At 38.8% G+C, this 16,204-nt stretch overlaps 1 protein-coding gene across 27 annotated transcripts in view; it reads left to right on the forward strand.

The window, feature by feature from the left end:
• madd (MAP-kinase activating death domain) overlaps positions 1 to 16,204 on the forward strand; it is a 56,620-nt gene that overhangs the window by 31,334 nt on the left and 9,082 nt on the right. For 15 of the 27 annotated variants that reach the window (XM_030414236.1, XM_030414250.1, XM_030414240.1 and 12 more), the window contains 17 exons: positions 203 to 311; positions 404 to 590; positions 1,515 to 1,665; positions 2,006 to 2,209; positions 3,587 to 3,637; positions 5,846 to 5,949; positions 6,169 to 6,252; positions 7,022 to 7,180; positions 7,821 to 7,941; positions 8,941 to 9,003; positions 11,230 to 11,350; positions 11,473 to 11,578; positions 11,697 to 11,807; positions 11,893 to 12,000; positions 12,094 to 12,258; positions 12,356 to 12,428; positions 13,565 to 13,671. In XM_030414236.1, the coding sequence (XP_030270096.1) occupies positions 203 to 311; positions 404 to 590; positions 1,515 to 1,665; positions 2,006 to 2,209; positions 3,587 to 3,637; positions 5,846 to 5,949; positions 6,169 to 6,252; positions 7,022 to 7,180; positions 7,821 to 7,941; positions 8,941 to 9,003; positions 11,230 to 11,350; positions 11,473 to 11,578; positions 11,697 to 11,807; positions 11,893 to 12,000; positions 12,094 to 12,258; positions 12,356 to 12,428; positions 13,565 to 13,671 (2,024 nt within the window). The remainder of the gene's footprint in view (positions 1 to 202; positions 312 to 403; positions 591 to 1,514; positions 1,666 to 2,005; positions 2,210 to 3,586; positions 3,638 to 5,845; positions 5,950 to 6,168; positions 6,253 to 7,021; positions 7,181 to 7,820; positions 7,942 to 8,940; positions 9,004 to 11,229; positions 11,351 to 11,472; positions 11,579 to 11,696; positions 11,808 to 11,892; positions 12,001 to 12,093; positions 12,259 to 12,355; positions 12,429 to 13,564; positions 13,672 to 16,204) is intronic. The other 12 variants (XM_030414244.1, XM_030414246.1, XM_030414254.1 and 9 more) reach the window with 5 other exon arrangements.

Consider the following 16,204-nt stretch of genomic DNA (forward strand, 5'->3'; position numbering starts at 1 on the left):
TGTGGTAGCTTAGAAATAACTTTGAAAGTTTTTCCCTTTCCTGGTTTACAGTTCCCGGTTGAGCCTTTGTATATGTCAAGTCCACCTCTACTGAGTGATCTCCTGTCTAGTGACCTTGTAGTTTGCAGTGTTTTTTTTTTGTTATTTTGGTTTTCTTGCTCTGTGGTGACCAGAAACCTCATTTTTTTGGCTCTACTTCCAGGCGCACGTGCACCTCGAGCACTTGTGGACCAGAAGTCTTCGGTGATCAAGCACAGTCCAACAGTGAAGAGAGAATCGCCCTCCCCTCAGGGTCGAGTCAACAACACAAGGTAATGAATTTTTTCATATGTAAAACTTCTGTTTTTAGTTTGTTTTAAAGGCATCTGTTGAATATGACTGAAACATGGTTGTTTTGATTCAGTGAGAACCAGCAGTTCTTGAAAGAGGTGGTGCAGAGTGTCCTGGATGGTCAGGGAGTCGGCTGGCTCAACATGAAAAAAGTACGTCGCCTGTTGGAGAACGAGCAGCTTCGTGTCTTTGTGCTGAGTAAGCTGAACAGAGCCATACAGTCTGAGGAGGACGCCAGACAGGAGATCATACGTGATGTGGTGAGATACTTGTTTCTGCCCTACTCGCTGTGCACTGATCCGCCAAGAAATACGCAATATTAAAATCAAAACCTGAGGAATAACAGCACGAATATAACATGTCGACAATTTGTTTTATACATTTTCATGTCTTTGTAGGAGGTTTTTAGAATTTTCTCTTCTCACAAGATTTTTTGTTTAGTACATTTATTCCATTTATTTTATTTATTTATTCAATTGGGGCTGCAGCTGATGATAATTTTCTCTTTTGACTACTCTGTTGATTAACCTGATTAATTATTTTGTATGTAAAACTGCTGTTATAATATGCACAAAGTAATGTATTCAAGTAGTTTGGCTTATTCAGGAACTGCCAGTTAAAAAACCTAAAATCCAAAGGTATTCAGTCTACTATCACATGATAAAGAAAAACCAGGGCCTTATAATAAGGTCCTTGTAATAAGTGCCAGAAAATAATCTGCAGGTGTAGCTGTACGTGCAAAAGGAAAGTTAACTGTTAAGAAATGCATGATTGAATGTGTATTTATCTATGATTAAGCGATTACTCCATTATCAAAGTAGTTGCCTATAGTTTAGTCTGAATGTGTTTTAAGAGTGATGTTTTACAGCTGATGGTTACTTGATGATTAACATTAACACACTGAGCCATAAGTTGACTCAAAAGTTAATTCAGCCTTTCTATCTATCTATCTACCTGTATGTATGTATGTATGTAGGGAGAGAGAGAGAGGAGAGAGGGAGGGGGGGAGAGAGAGGGAGAGGGGGAGAGGGAGAGGGAGAGAGAGGGAGAGAGAGAGAGGGAGAGAGAGAGAGAGAGAGGGAGAGAGAGAGAGAGAGAGAGGGAGAGAGAGAGAGAGAGAGAGAGAGAGAAAGAGAAGAGAGAGAGAAAGAGAGAAAAAAACCCTGGTAATGTGTTGTTTCCAGGAGGTGAGCAGAAAGGTGTACAAAGGCATGCTGGACATCTTAAAGTGCACAGTTTCCAGTCTGGAGCACTCGTACACAAATGCAGGCCTCGGAGGAATGGCCAGTGTCTTCAGCTTATTGGAAATAGCGCGCACACACTATCAAACCAAAGGTATGTCTTGTATGTTTAGCTGGATTGCCCAAATGTATTGTTAGTCTCTGATTTATTTTAAAAAATGTGTTTTTTTTATGCTGGTTAGCATAAAAATGGCGTGTGTGCTACTAATACTTGTCTACGTCTTTGCTATGTCTTTAAATTAAGCTTTAAGCTGCATGCTATATGTTGACTTACTAAAACATTAGCAATAACTGTAAAATTTTGATTTCATCTCTGTTTTTCCTTCTTTGTTTAATACTGTTAATCTTCTCCCAGTTTACACCTCCACATATTTTCTTTTTATGTAATTTTTATAAACTCTGTCTCTGGCCCCTTAATTTTGGTAACTTGGTAGACCCAGAAAAACGCAAACGAAGTCCCACAGACAGTGCTGGCAGCCCAGGAAGTAAAGAGAGTCCTTCTGGTCGTATGGAGACTGCCAGACCTCAGGGCCTTCTGAACGTTCCCCACCTGCAGCTGCCACATCACACAACGGGCAAAGGAGCCCGCCATTTTGATACCCGGAGTCTGAATGAGGAGAACTTTATTGCCTCCATTGGTGTGTACACCACTCCAGCCCCGGTTGCATGTGCACTGTGAGATCCTCTACCCCGTCCCCTACAAGCTCATCAACCTTAAATACCAGTCCCCACCCCACCCCTTTATCCAGCCGTCTCAAAGAAAGATCCCTTCACTTGTCCCAGACTGATCCTCACAGGTGTCACAATATTCCACACACTTTGACCTCAAATACTGGTGATAATCACTGGGGTAGGCTCTTTAAAAATATATATATATATTATTTTAGGAAAATTTGCTCTACTGTGATCTTAAACCAAATATGTGTATGATTTTCAAACATAAAACATCATCTCAAATAAAAATCTGATTCAAATGTTCTCATTGCAAATATTAAGTAGCCTTGAAAAGTGTCTGGAATATTACCCTGTTTTCAAGGCTAGACTGCGTGTGTTTGTCTCCCCTTCCTGAAACATCTGTGCCCTGTTTGCCTCCTCTCTGGAGTTGTGTTGTCAGCCTTTTAGCACCTTGATTGCATGTCTTTCTTTTGGTCTTCCAATACCTAAATCTGCAGTAGTGGACGAGGGAAACCAGAGGTATGCACATCGATAGTCAAATCGGTGCTCGTCTTTGCCTTTACTGCAGGTTTCTGCGAGGCGTGCTGTGGTAAATGGCAGCTCCCTTTGCTCTCAGCATGGAGGGTGGAAGCATCGCTCCCCAGTAAACAGTCCCAGTAAAGAGACAAATTTCACTGCAGAAAGTGTCTTTTCTATTGGTTGCTAAAGAACCAACATACTTTAAAGAATTCTTTCATAATCTCTTTATGGCTTAATTATTCTGGGTCTGTGTACAGGGGACATTTTCAGTCAACCACCCTGACACCTCTCTTACCCGCACCCCTTCTTTTCCTGTTAGAAGTTGCACCTTCAATTCTACAGAATGCTTTGAGACTTGCATCCCGGCTTCTGCAACTGCTCCATTTCACCTGCTGGCTAGTCGGCCGCTCAACCCCATACCATGCTGTTTTTTCCGAATCAACCTTTCTCTCTCTCACCTTTGCTCTGGAGAGCCAGACAAATGCAGTCGGCATCCAATGGTCAGAGCCAAAGCTCATTCTGACGTCACTGTGTGGCTCTCCAGGACTTTGGGCTAGGAGCTGTGGGTGTGTTGTAATGTTACCTTAGTAGCTGTTACACATAGTGGATCCAATCAAATCAACAAAATACTTTTTTGGTCCAGATTGAAGTGCAGCTACATGCAAACATTACAAAACACCTTCATTCAATAATGACAGATTCTCAGTGCTTATTTTGTTTTTGTTTTGATTTTAATGCTCATCCACCATACATGCCTTTTCAACCAGCTCTCTGACTCTCTCTCTGTCTTTCTCTCCTTGCTTGCAATGCATCTTGGGTAGAATTGTGGAGCAAGCACCAGGATAAGCAAAAAGCTATGGAAAAACCACAGAGTAAGAGACTTTTCACACACCAAAGAAAAAAGGGAAAAGTAAAGAAAAAGGATTGGGGTGTTCAGCTGTTGACCTTTTTCAACCCCCTTCTCCCCACCTTTTCAAACCCTCCAGTGTCTTTTTTACTGAATAAATAAAAAGGAGTGCTCCAAATAAGTTATAGAAAAAAGATTTAAGAGCCTTCATGCAAGACCAAGATCAAGATTTGTATATTAGTTTAATAGAGTGTTTCAGGGATGACGTAATTTTGCAGGCTTAACCCGGAAGTTAGCATTGCCCTGGTTTCCTCAGCAAGAAGCCTTATGGGGTTTTTGAATAGGGTTTTGGATTATTGCAGAAAATAAGCTCTGTGGCAAACACAAACTTATGATATTCACAAGTTTTGTTCTGTAAGATAATCTTCACAAATGAAAACCACTTGCAATTGCTAAGTAAAAAGCTAAATTCAGGCTATATAAACAAACTGCATCGTGGTTGCATGACTTGAACTTCACCTACACTAAGCGTCTTAGTATGCTATAGTATAGACACTGCACTATAAATTGGTCATTCAACGAGTTATAAAGTTAAGAGTTTGCAACTAAAGTCTGCTTGTAAAGACGGACTAGTGATTAGATGGTTCTCTGAGTCCCTGACAGATTCTGTTGACTCATTTAGCCGCTTGTCAGTGAAACAGTTTTTAATTCAAAGGTGGGGTATTTACTGTAGTCGAAAAAAATGTGAAAATCACGTAATGTAACTGAAAACTCATTCAGAAAAAAAAGATTAAGTTTGAGATGGGGGAGCCGGACGTGCAAAAATACATTTCAGGTCTAAGGACTCATTCCTGCAGCTCTCTATTATGCCCTACAAATGAGATGTGGATCAGGGTGATTTTAGCTAAGATTGTATTGACTTTCTAGTTTGGAACACTAGATAATTATTACTTATATGCAGTAGTGTTGGTATCCTCTAGTGGTATTACATTTTGTATTTTTTGTAAGTTTGTGTTTGCTGGATGAAAAACGGGGTCATTGAATTTCTTACAAACATGGTGCTGTGAGAATTTACACCCTTGTTTTTAGTTCATCAAGACTTGAGATGGGTAAGTTCTTCCAGCAGGCATTACTATAGTAAATGCTAGCTTTTCCAGTGATACAGTATGAAATGACCTCAGCTTTGTTAGCCTAATAGCTGTAGCTCACGAGATGGGATGTACTGTAGAAGCCAACACGTTTAGGAGAGTAGTGCTGTATAAAAGTACTTTATTCATTTACATCTCTTTACTTTTAGAATAATTGCAAATGTTTAAGAGTTATTATTATAAAAAAAAATGGGAATTTTATGTTTTATTCACTGGCTTTAGCTCAAGCAATGTGTCATTTTGTTTTCCAGTGTGTTTTTTTTCCCCCTTGACACCCCGCATCAAGACGAGAAGAAATGAATACCTGCTGCCCTGTCCTGCTCTTTTAACTGTTTTTTCCAGTTTCAAGTGGCGTGCTTCAAACTGTGCGTCGGCAGCCAATATTCTGTAGTTGCTGGCACATTATAAGGCTTTGGTAAATAGTTTGCAAACATTAAGCAACACAACAAACAAGGAAGTGTCAGGATCTACTTGTCACCTCATGAGGTGATAAATAACAAAGTACAAATCACACTTGAAACAGAAAATGTCTCCTTTACCGTCCATCAGTTTGTCTGCATGCCTAACTGCCTGTGTCTGTTTGTGGTTTTGGTGTAACTTGGGCTACATTTGCAGCATTGACTTGAGAATTAATGTCGCGCTCGTGCAATTTTGTTTTCATTTGTAACTTTTTACCCCCAGTTTTTATGGCACTCTCTGCTTGATCCTTTGTAACTTCTCTGCCTGGTCTTTGAAAGCTTATCTGTTACTACTCAATTTTGCTGCAGTACTTTATACAGAAAGTTGTGGGGAAAAAAAGAAAGATTTCTTCTTTCCTCTTTAGATTAGATGTACTATAGCTGCCCTGTATGTTAAGCTAGAGGCAGTTTAAGGCTCTGAGTCTTAGCGGTAAAAATCATTTCACAAACATGAATAAGGTAGTCTTATATTTACGCTTTTGCTGTGTTCAAATCGAGGCTTTGGCACTTTAGATGGACGTAGCATCAGTGTGTGCTGTGCTGTGTTGGCTTTCAGGCGACTCTAAGTAAGGCAAGAAGATGTTGTATTTTTCTGAAAACATGCTGATAATCACGTCTATCCTTCAGGGTCTGAAGGAGCGAAGCAGCAGCGCCCCCAGGTGACTGATGCAGAGGAGAAGAAGTCACAGATCAGTGCTGACAGTGGCCTTAGTGTCACATCTGGATCTCAGGTTTGTACCTGAAAGATTTGGTAAATGAATGATTGAAGGAAGGTTAATTTTAGTTTCAGTTTCCAGTTCATGGATTGATTTTCAGCTGTCTGGCCTTCCCCAGAGTCTTCTGTGCTGAACAGTCTATTGTGTTGGTGGTTTGAATGTTTAGAACTGCTAATGGTGTGCAGCTCATTTTTACTGTCCATCACTGACTTTTCAATTTTTTGGTGTTTTCAGAAGAGCGACACAGAGTCTGTAACAAGCTCAGAGCCACCGATCCTGACAAGAAGCACCAGCCAGGACTCAGAGGCTAGCACAGTGGTAGGGCACAGCCAACTCAGATATTTTGCACTTTTCCTGCCTATTCCTGCTACTTGGTTCTTCACAATTTTACCTGCAGATGCCAGTATGATTTATTTGGTTTAAAGCCATTTAAAGTCTGTTTTATCGTCTGTTTCCCTTTTTTAAAAAAAGGAGAACAAAAGGAGAAATAAGAATAATGGGTGGTGTTTTGCAATGTTGTTCACAAATGGACACATCATTTACAGTACCCTCTGTTTAAAGCCTAGGAAGTTGGTGTTACTATTATAAGGTTATAACTGCATATAGCTTCATATATTGTGTACTGTATATGTGCTTGCAACTTCTTAAACTTTAACAATCAAGTGCCAGTCATTATAAACTCATGATGTGTAGCTTTATATTGTTTAAATTCATGGAATTGTATTTAAATTCTGGTCTAAACTTAAAATTTATCAGGCTGAATTTTGTAATCGCTCCTTCAATTCGCTCACTCACTTTATTTATACCATTTCAGTGCTTCATCAGAGTTTCATATTGATTCATATATATCAACCTGTAAAAACATGGAGTCTTGTTTTACACTGTCATGTAGTGTAAAAATTCAGTGAAGAGCTGGATCAGGCTGCTAGAGAATACACTATATACACACTGTACATTCCGTGCTTTCAGATTGTGTTATAAGATTATTTCCAATTATTTTATCACATTTTAGTGTCACCAAAAGCATTTCTGCATGTGAAACACTGCATGTGTTTGTTCTTACACCTGGATTTTTATTTTATTTTAGATAAGCAATAGTTCTGGAGAGACTCTTGGAGCTGACAGTGACCTGAGCAGCACAGCAGGAGATGGCCTCGGTGGAAGAGTTGCTCCTCATTTAAATCAGTCCAGAGGGACTCTCTCTGATAGTGAAATTGAAACCAATCCAGCCACCAGCACAGTATTTGTAAGTATTAAACTCAATATAAGTAAATTATATGTGTAGAGCATAGTTCTCACTTTAAATAATAGCCATCTTAAACAGACACTGTTAACTTACAAACAACATAGAAACACAAGTTAATATCAGCTCTATAGTTTTTTTTGTAGACAACTAGTTTTCCCACAGTTGACAATGACTAATAAAAGTTGTAAGTATTTACAAGATGTGCAAGTTTTTTGTTTTTTTCACATTGCTATCTTTAATAGCATGATGATCTGTTACTCGCTGCATAAATGTAGTTTTAGTAGTGGTTTTGTTATTGATTCATTAGTAAGTACATACAATTATGTATTAATTATGATAATAATTAATTATAATTATTAAGTGAAGCTGTCATTATTGAATTATTGATTAATTGTGCTGAGGAACTAGTGTGTCTAGATTAATATCCTAAATCAATTCAAACACTTCCTTGTCCACTTCCATTGTCCATCTGTCTTAACAGACAAGTCACAGAGTTGATATTCCTAGAGCCAGACTTTCATTAGGAACAATATTTGACCTGAATTATCTACAGTAGCATGATGCTGGAAAATGTGTATTTTTGGTCATTATTCTACTGCCACTGATGGTTCACAAGCTTTGACCCTGTCACGTTTCACAGGGAAAGACCCACACTCTGAAACCAGGTGTGAAAGATCATGTACATGTTATGGCGAAGGGGCCGCCGGCACAGCCAATGGAGGACATCAGTATGAGAATTTACCTGTGTGAAGGCCTGCTGGGTATGTTCTGCTCTCTACTTGACTCCTCTACTTCCTCTTGTAGTGTTGTCAAATAGCTCAAATTTATCGTTCCTGTGTGATGCGATGAATTCTTTTCTCATTTTAAGTGTTTCCTTACTTTGTGTGTCACTAAATGGCTGTCACAGCTTTGCATTACTAACATTAATTTTGTCACAGATACTCATCGGAACCTTAATTATGAAAAGTACATCCACTAATAAAACTATTGCTACATGTTGTACTTGTACACTGTTGCTATTAATGTAACCACGGTGAACTTTCGATAATCCTGGAAACAGTTATGATAAAGCAGAAGTCAGACATGTGATGACACAGAAGTAGTGTAATGTTAAATGTTTATTATGAAGCGGTGAAATGAACTTGTGTTAAAAGGTGAAAGGGCATACCCTGATGTTTATTATCTGATGTAACTATCTAATTTTACAGAGTGAAGAATTAACATTACTGAAAGAAGTTATGTGAAAACAGGATTAACATTAAAGGAAAGGAAAAAATAGAAAAAATAATGCTTGGTTGCTTCTTTTAGGAATATTTATTTTCATTATGGTAAGACATGACTGCATCTGCTGCAGAGTAATTACTGATGTTTAGTTGTAATTGTATGTTTAACAAAACAAATTGCAATAAATAACTAAACTTAAGTCTTTAAATGTGAAAAAACAATAAGGACTCAAACTCAATATCATATATAAGCACTTGGTAAACATTCAGCCTCATCACCACAATTAGCAGGAACAAGACTATTGGCTAAACCTGTTTTTTTGATAAATTAACAACCTGCTTGCAAGGTTAAGCTATGAATTGTGTGTCAATTAACTTGATCTGTCTTGGTCCTGTTTTTTTTCTTCTCTGGTGTGGTTCTCGGCTCGCTCTGCTCTTGTTTTGCCATTAAACCCTCTCACCTATTCCTTGCCTAACCCCCTCCTGCTCTTGCTGCTTGTCGTCCCTCTTGCTGCTCCTCCTGGGAAATTCTTCCAGGCCGCGATAAGAGCTCCGTTTGGGATCAACTAGAGGATGCTGCCATGGAAACCTTTTCTCTAAGTAGGGCTAATCTCTTGCCATTGCCCTTTTCCTGTACAGATGTGTGTGAGTGTGTGCGGGGAGGTGTATCCATTGTTCACATGGAGTAGCTCTGTTTAATCTTTGATGTGCTGTGGGTTTTCTCTGTGTATTGGTGAGCACATCTGTGTGTTTCTGAACATGGGGTAAAGGTGGAAAATATAAGCAATCCTGCAGAGCTGAGCCTTAGTTTTCTCTTACAAAGAGATCAAAGACGGCAACATTTGTGTGATTTCTGCTCACTTTGCTCTGTTACCATTTATTTGAATTTCTGTTCACTTATGTTTTCAACCAGTTTTCTGACTTACTTTCATGTTGAACTAGAACCTTAACATTCCCTGGCTTTGCATATGGAATGAGCGCCTTCAAGTGCTGCCAGAAGCGTAATTTATGAGTTAGGCACACTAAAACTAGCCACCAGCTGGTAACTTATATTGGGAAATGTCAAGATTTTTAATAAGCTTCTGCAGGGTGTGGCTGGAACAAAGTGGATGAAGTTAAATACTTTATTCATCTTCTGCATCCTGCATTATTTATGGCATGCTTTTTTGTTTTATATTATAGATCATTTTTAAAATATTATTTTTGAGAGTTTTTACAACTTAGTTTTTAAATTCGAGGAAGAAAATGTAATTTTGTCACTCACAATAACTTGTGGTTCCAGGAAGTTCTCAAATTTCAGCACTTAAAGCCGGCATCCGACATCTCTGTAAATGCAATAATGGCACTTTAAAAAGAAAAAGAACGGCTTTAAGTGGAGCCAGTAACATCCTCGCTGTCATATTCTATAACCAGCCTGTAGAAGAGCCGAACATTTGAAGTACTTGACCACAATCATTGATCAAACTCTGACATTATTTATAAGAGATCCAGTCAATTATTTGTTCTAATCTGGAAGCTGAGGAGCTTTATTGTTAGCCAGCATATACTTCAAATGGCATGCATGAGCCTGGTTAAAAGCATTTTGTCATTTAATATAACAGCTTTGTATGGCAACCTGAGTGTAACATTTCACTTAAAGAAACTGGCAGCCATATATTGGCAGGGGTGTACACAGATAGAATAGACATTTAACTGCAGATACTTCAATCATAGTCACTGCACTGGTCGATTCGGGGTCCCAAGGGCCAGTAAAAACATAGAAAAAACATATTTAATTCTCTATGCCACACAGGCCTTCCCATTTGCACAACTGTATGTTGTATATTTTGTTTTTTATGTTGTGTTGTGCTGTGTGTAGTGTACTGTATGTACTTTTGCTGTTGGGAAAAACAAATGTCCGCAGAGGTGGGCAGGTAATTAATTAATCACTCAATCAAAAAAATGTAAGTGAAGGTTTTATTACACCTGGTGGTAGATTAGCTCATCGAAGGGAACAATATTTTTACAATTGATTATGCTTTTAATTACATTTTTAAACAAAAGTGTCTTTTGGTTTTTAGACAGTTGGGACAAAGGAAGAAGGTGAAGATGTAACTGTTGGCTCTAGGAAATTTTGACGGGCAGTTCAGAATGTTTTTGACTTTTTAGAACAAACAGTGAATTAGTTAATTGTGACAATAGTCATCAGATTAATTGATTATGAAAATCCTTATTTGCAGCCTGTCTGTGAGCCTGTCACCAGTTAGTTGTGAGCTTCATCACATACCTCCCTGTGTAACTGGCATCAAAATTTCAGTGTACATTCAATAATATCCTGTAAGGATTTGCTGACAACATGCAGTAAAGAAGTACAAGTAAAGATTTCACAAAACTTTCAATCGTCAAATCTTTGTGCAAGTCATGTTTCTGCAACAACCTGTATTTTTCAGGCATGCTGAATCACTGCAGAGTAAAGAGTTGGTATAATTCTTTATTGGATCAATTTTTGATTAACAGATTGAAACTTTTTCTCAGTGTGAATAGGTTTCATTAATTTCTCATTGCAATAATACTAAAGTTATTACATTATGCAGACACAGGATATTAATACAAATCTGTGAAAAACTGGTGAAGAAATCTGTTTGATAATTTATGGATCAAACACTGACCTCTTGATTTTTGGCCTCTTAATTATTTTATTATTCGATGGGGTGGATTAAAAAAATATTTTTTTAAATAAATTACATTTTTAGAACTAAGATTGTATGCTTGTGGCTGCACATGTTGTTGAAATTGTGCAGCTTTGCACATTTTAGGAGCTACATGTGTCCTGTCTCATGTGTTCAGGTAAGGAGCGCTCCACACTGTGGGACCAGCTGCAGTTCTGGGAGGATGCCTACTTAGACGCTGTAATGTTGGAGCGTGAGGGGATGGGGATGGACCAGGGACCCCAGGAGATGATTGAAAGGTTCAACATGGCTTTATTTGATTTGTCATGTATACATTTTGTCACAGTCACCAGATAATCTTGTGATTCTGGTCCTGGACTGTTATATACAATACTTGCTTTTCTTGTGTTTGTCAACACAGATACTTGTCATTAGGAGACCATGACCGGAAGCGTCTGGAGGATGATGAAGACCGACTTTTGGCCACTCTACTGCACAACATGATTGCATACATGCTAATGATGAAAGTACGGAGGCCTGTTTGTCGTGTTTTTCATGTGACAGCATAATTGTTGAGTTTTGTCAGATTTGACATTGTTGATACTTCTCGACTTGTGTTTTATGTGGATGTGTTTGTTTGATTAGTTGAACAAAAATGACATCAGGAAGAAAGTGAGGCGTCTGATGGGGAAGTCCCACATCGGCCTCACGTACAGCCAAGAGATCAATGAGATATTGGACAAACTGGCCAACATGGTGAATATCTGGCCTAATTTAAATGTAATTAGTCCAATTTCTATTCATACTTTTGTAATTAATTTTACTGAATTATGTTTTACAGAATGGCCGTGAGCTTCCCATAAGGCCCAGTGGTAGCCGTCACATCAAGAAGCAAACATTTGTTGTACATGCTGGCACTGACACCACAGGAGACATCTTTTTCATGGAGGTACGCAGAGTGTACTTCCTTTAACTGCAGCTGCGACTATATCATGTTGGTAATCATTTTACTAAAATTAAACTTAACTCTCTATTTCTCCAGGTGTGTGATGACTGCATAGTCCTGCGCAGCAACATTGGCACAGTTTACGAACGCTGGTGGTATGAGAAGCTCATCAACATGACTTACTGTCCCAAGACCAAGGTGCTGTGTCTCTGGAGACGCAATGGCCAAGAGACACAGCTCAACAAGTTCTATACCAAAAAGGTCAGAAACTGCCTCTCTCTCTTTGCAGCCTGTGCTTGTGTTCATTTTCAGAGAACATCAAAAAGAAATTCAAATGACTTTCCTCTTTGCTGTCTAGTGTCGTGAACTCTACTACTGTGTTAAAGACAGTATGGAAAGAGCTGCAGCAAGACAGCAAAGCATTAAACCAGGTACGGAGGGAGTGAGGAGACTGAACCTAAGTCCTCTTTCTGTTTGGTGTCTGTCTGTCATTCTTTCGTTCTTCTTCTCTTCATCCGTGTCTGAAGCCCTACCCATGGGCCTAAAACTTTGTGGATGTGCATGTGCAAGAACGTCAGCTCAAGTTTGAAGGGACAGTGTGTAACGATTTAAGTAATTTATTAACTCAAATCAACGTCTTCGTTCATAAGTAAGTCCTCATTGATGTACAATTACCTCTGCCAACAATCTGACTTATCCTCCTGAGCGAAGAATATGAATATCTGAATATACATAGCACGGGCAAGCTCTATGGAGGCCGCCATGTCTTTCCGGTTTTAAAAAAAACTATGGACTGCCGAGAGGGACACAAAGCAGTACGTGGTACTACGTATTAAGGCTAAACGTGTTTTCGCTCAGAGCCAGCTTGACTGCGGAACTGAGAGGGAGCTCAGCGAAAGCGCTCATCAATAACCACCTTAATAACTAACTACATCTTTACCTCATTACTTGAATCAGTAGAAATACTCAACGCTTTTGGGAAAGAGTCCATATTTTGAAAATGAGTTTCTTGTCCGTCAGGGCCATCGTAGCTTCCGGAACGTCTTCAGAACGGGAGGGGTGAGCAAAGGAGTGTTGCAATGTAGAACCTCACAGCTAGATGGCGCTGAATACTTGATATATTACAAACTGTCCCTTTAACAAACAATACAGCAGGCCAAGGTCTCCCAAGTCCTTTATCCTCATTCTTCTTCAGGGAGAGTGTGTGTGTGCGAGCGTGTTTATATATTTATATAACATTTCATATTTTCATATTTTGTACTTTCATTATTACGTACTTTGTCTCTTTCTTTCGTACGTGTCTTACCAAACTGAAGGTACAGTAAGGAACAGAAACCAAGCATCATCACACTTATGATGTTCAAAAGCTACGCTGTTGTGATTTCCTTTAGACAATTCTCTTATCATCCTAGTACTTCGTAGCAGGTTTAAAACATTCCTGCCCACATGCTAGCAGTGTGTAAAGTTTTTTTTTTTGTTGTTAGCCTGTTAAATTGAATGTTTTTTGGGGGAGGGGGGGGGATTTATTATCTATACTAGCTGTAAACTCAGTTGTGGTTTCCTTCAGGTCCAGAGCTGGGCGGAGAGTTCCCCGTCCAGGACATGAAAACTGGTGAAGGTGGACTGCTGCAGGTCACACTGGAAGGAATCAACCTTAAATTCATGCACAGCCAGGTAAGAGAACAGTACCACAGCAGAGAAACTGCTCCTCATCTCACACAAGGCATGATGATAAAAATCACTCATGATGGTTCAGAGTTCATCCCGTTCTTCTGTCCACCCTTCTGCTCATCTCTCCTGTTTGCATCATTTCCTTTCATCCTGTGACGTCTTCCTCTATTGTCATTAAAACAAATCTCAGTAGTCAAAATTTTAGCGATGATTGAAAACATGTTTGATTGGCATTTAATCGTACCTGATGTTTGTCCCGTAGAGGAAGAATTCCTGTTTGTGCTTTTGCTTTTTTGGATTTGCTTTTTTCAGTTTGTGTTTGTTTGTTTGTTTATATGTGTATGTTTGTGTGTGTTCATATGCATGCGTTTCCCACAAACAGTATTAACACATCCTTCCACACGACTTTGTTTTGACATCCGTGGTACTGAACCTCATTGTTCATTTACTGTGTGGGAGGAGACAAAGTGTTAATGTGTGTGTGTGTGTGTGTGCGTTGTGCATCAGTGGTAAGATGGATGACCTTGAGAAAAAAGACTTTTCATTAATAATTGGCTATTTTAATAGCAACTTCCACATTTAAGTTTGGACCCTTGAACATCGCCATGTGTTGTCTTCACAACCCACGCAGGTAGTCAGAGTTGAAGTTCATTTTTTTCCTTCAGGTTGGTTAGAATGTGGAGCTGTGATTGAATAATGAGCTGTACGTGATAGTTGGAGAAGTGAAAGATCAGGAACCCACTGCAGCTGACACACTTTATTCTTATGAGGCATATTAAAAACAAGAAAACAAAGGAACAACAAGTTACCAAAGAGTAAATCATCAGATCTCTTCAAACTCATTTCACAACAACAGAAGTAATTTGAGGGGTCAGTTCATCTAAATTTTAAGAATTAGAAATAGTGAAAATTGTCTAGGTTTCAAGATACTTGTCAAGAGATAATCGACTCTTTGAGTTGTATGCCCTCAACGCATTACAGTGAAGGTGAACAGAACCCTTTTTGTGGTGCTCACAAAATTTGTATTCTGTTGCGACAATGTTCACAGACCTCATAGTGAAGAGTTTTTATTGGAACGCTCTCTACCAAATAGTTTCAACTGAAAATAGATTCCTTGCGTTACATTTACATTTAAGTAGCTGAACCTGTGAACTTTTGGCAGTGGTGCATAAAAAATGACTTGACCTTGAATCTGAATTGTTAATTTTCTGTCAGTTGAGTAATAGAATAATCAACTAATTGTTTCAACTGTATTTGCATAAAGCAATAACTACTACATTACACATTTGGCTGACAGAACATAAATGCATCCAAAAATCATTTTGACGCAATTTTTGAGTGCAAAGGGGAGCTATTGATTACAATTTCAATCTGTTATAATTGATGTTTATGAATTAACTGTAATATGAAAGGAGTTGCTCAAAGTCAGACTGATGAACCCACAGATTCCTCTGAGCTCTGCAGACCCTTTAAGAAACGCTCAGCTCATCGTTTTGATTTCCGTACCATAATGTCAGCACTCTCACCCCCTAAGGCCCACTGTATCCCACTGTCCTGCACCAAACAGCAGACAGACTCAGTAAGCAATTACCATTTAGCAACTAAAGAGCAAAAGGGAGCTCAAAGGAGAGTCAATATTTGGCTTTGATCTATCTAATGGACAGAAACATGAATTCGTATGAACGATAATGTTACTCAGTATTACGTCTGCTGAATGTGTAAATGAGCAACTATTTGGGAACAAATTTAAAAGGTGATTATGTCAGTTTTGTGTTTTTAGGCTTGTTTTTCCTCAGTACAGGTTTAATCTACTTTTTAATTGCTGTGAGCGTCAAAAATAAAATTCCAGTTCTCTTTAAAACCAAAGCTCACTGCTTGGCCAGAAATAATGTATTTTAATGATTTGAGTAAATTGACCATTCAACTTGGAAATTCCTACAAAGTAACACAGTTATAATTACTGACTGCTTTTCCTGTTGCCTCTGCTTATCAGCCTCAGGCTCTTTGAACCCGAGTTGAATTTTTGCCACTCATATTGCAAAGGGGGTAGAGTGTCACACTTGGAAAAGCTTTTTTATTACCAGACAAGCAAAATACAATTAAAGAGAGATATGAGTTTCTCAAAGATGTGCCAGACTTTTAGAATAAACAAATATCATAAGCTGCTTTGCTACAGTTGTTAGATTGGAAGTATTTTCAGTTCAGCTCATGAAAAGTTTTCATGGTATTTTAGAGGAACAATTTTGACAAACCCTCAGCAGGAGTTTATTCAGCACTGGATTTAGTATTTAAAGTCAGGGGTTAGATGGTGTCAGAGGTGACATTATGCACTGTTGCATTGGGACTTCCTGTCCATGTGACTGCCCTCATTTATCTTTTCTGCTGTGTGAGCAAGTGGTTTTGGTGCCAGCCGTTGTTGCTGGAGGAGGAGGCATGGAGGGCTCTGGGGGACTGAGATGTTTAAAGTCCGGGAAAACAAAGGTGAATCCAGCTCTCAATAACCTAGTCAAACCTCTAGTCTTCGTTTATTTTTTTC

This window comes from Sparus aurata, chromosome 4 (assembly GCF_900880675.1).
Source record: "Sparus aurata chromosome 4, fSpaAur1.1, whole genome shotgun sequence".
Lineage (NCBI taxonomy): Eukaryota > Metazoa > Chordata > Actinopteri > Spariformes > Sparidae > Sparus > Sparus aurata.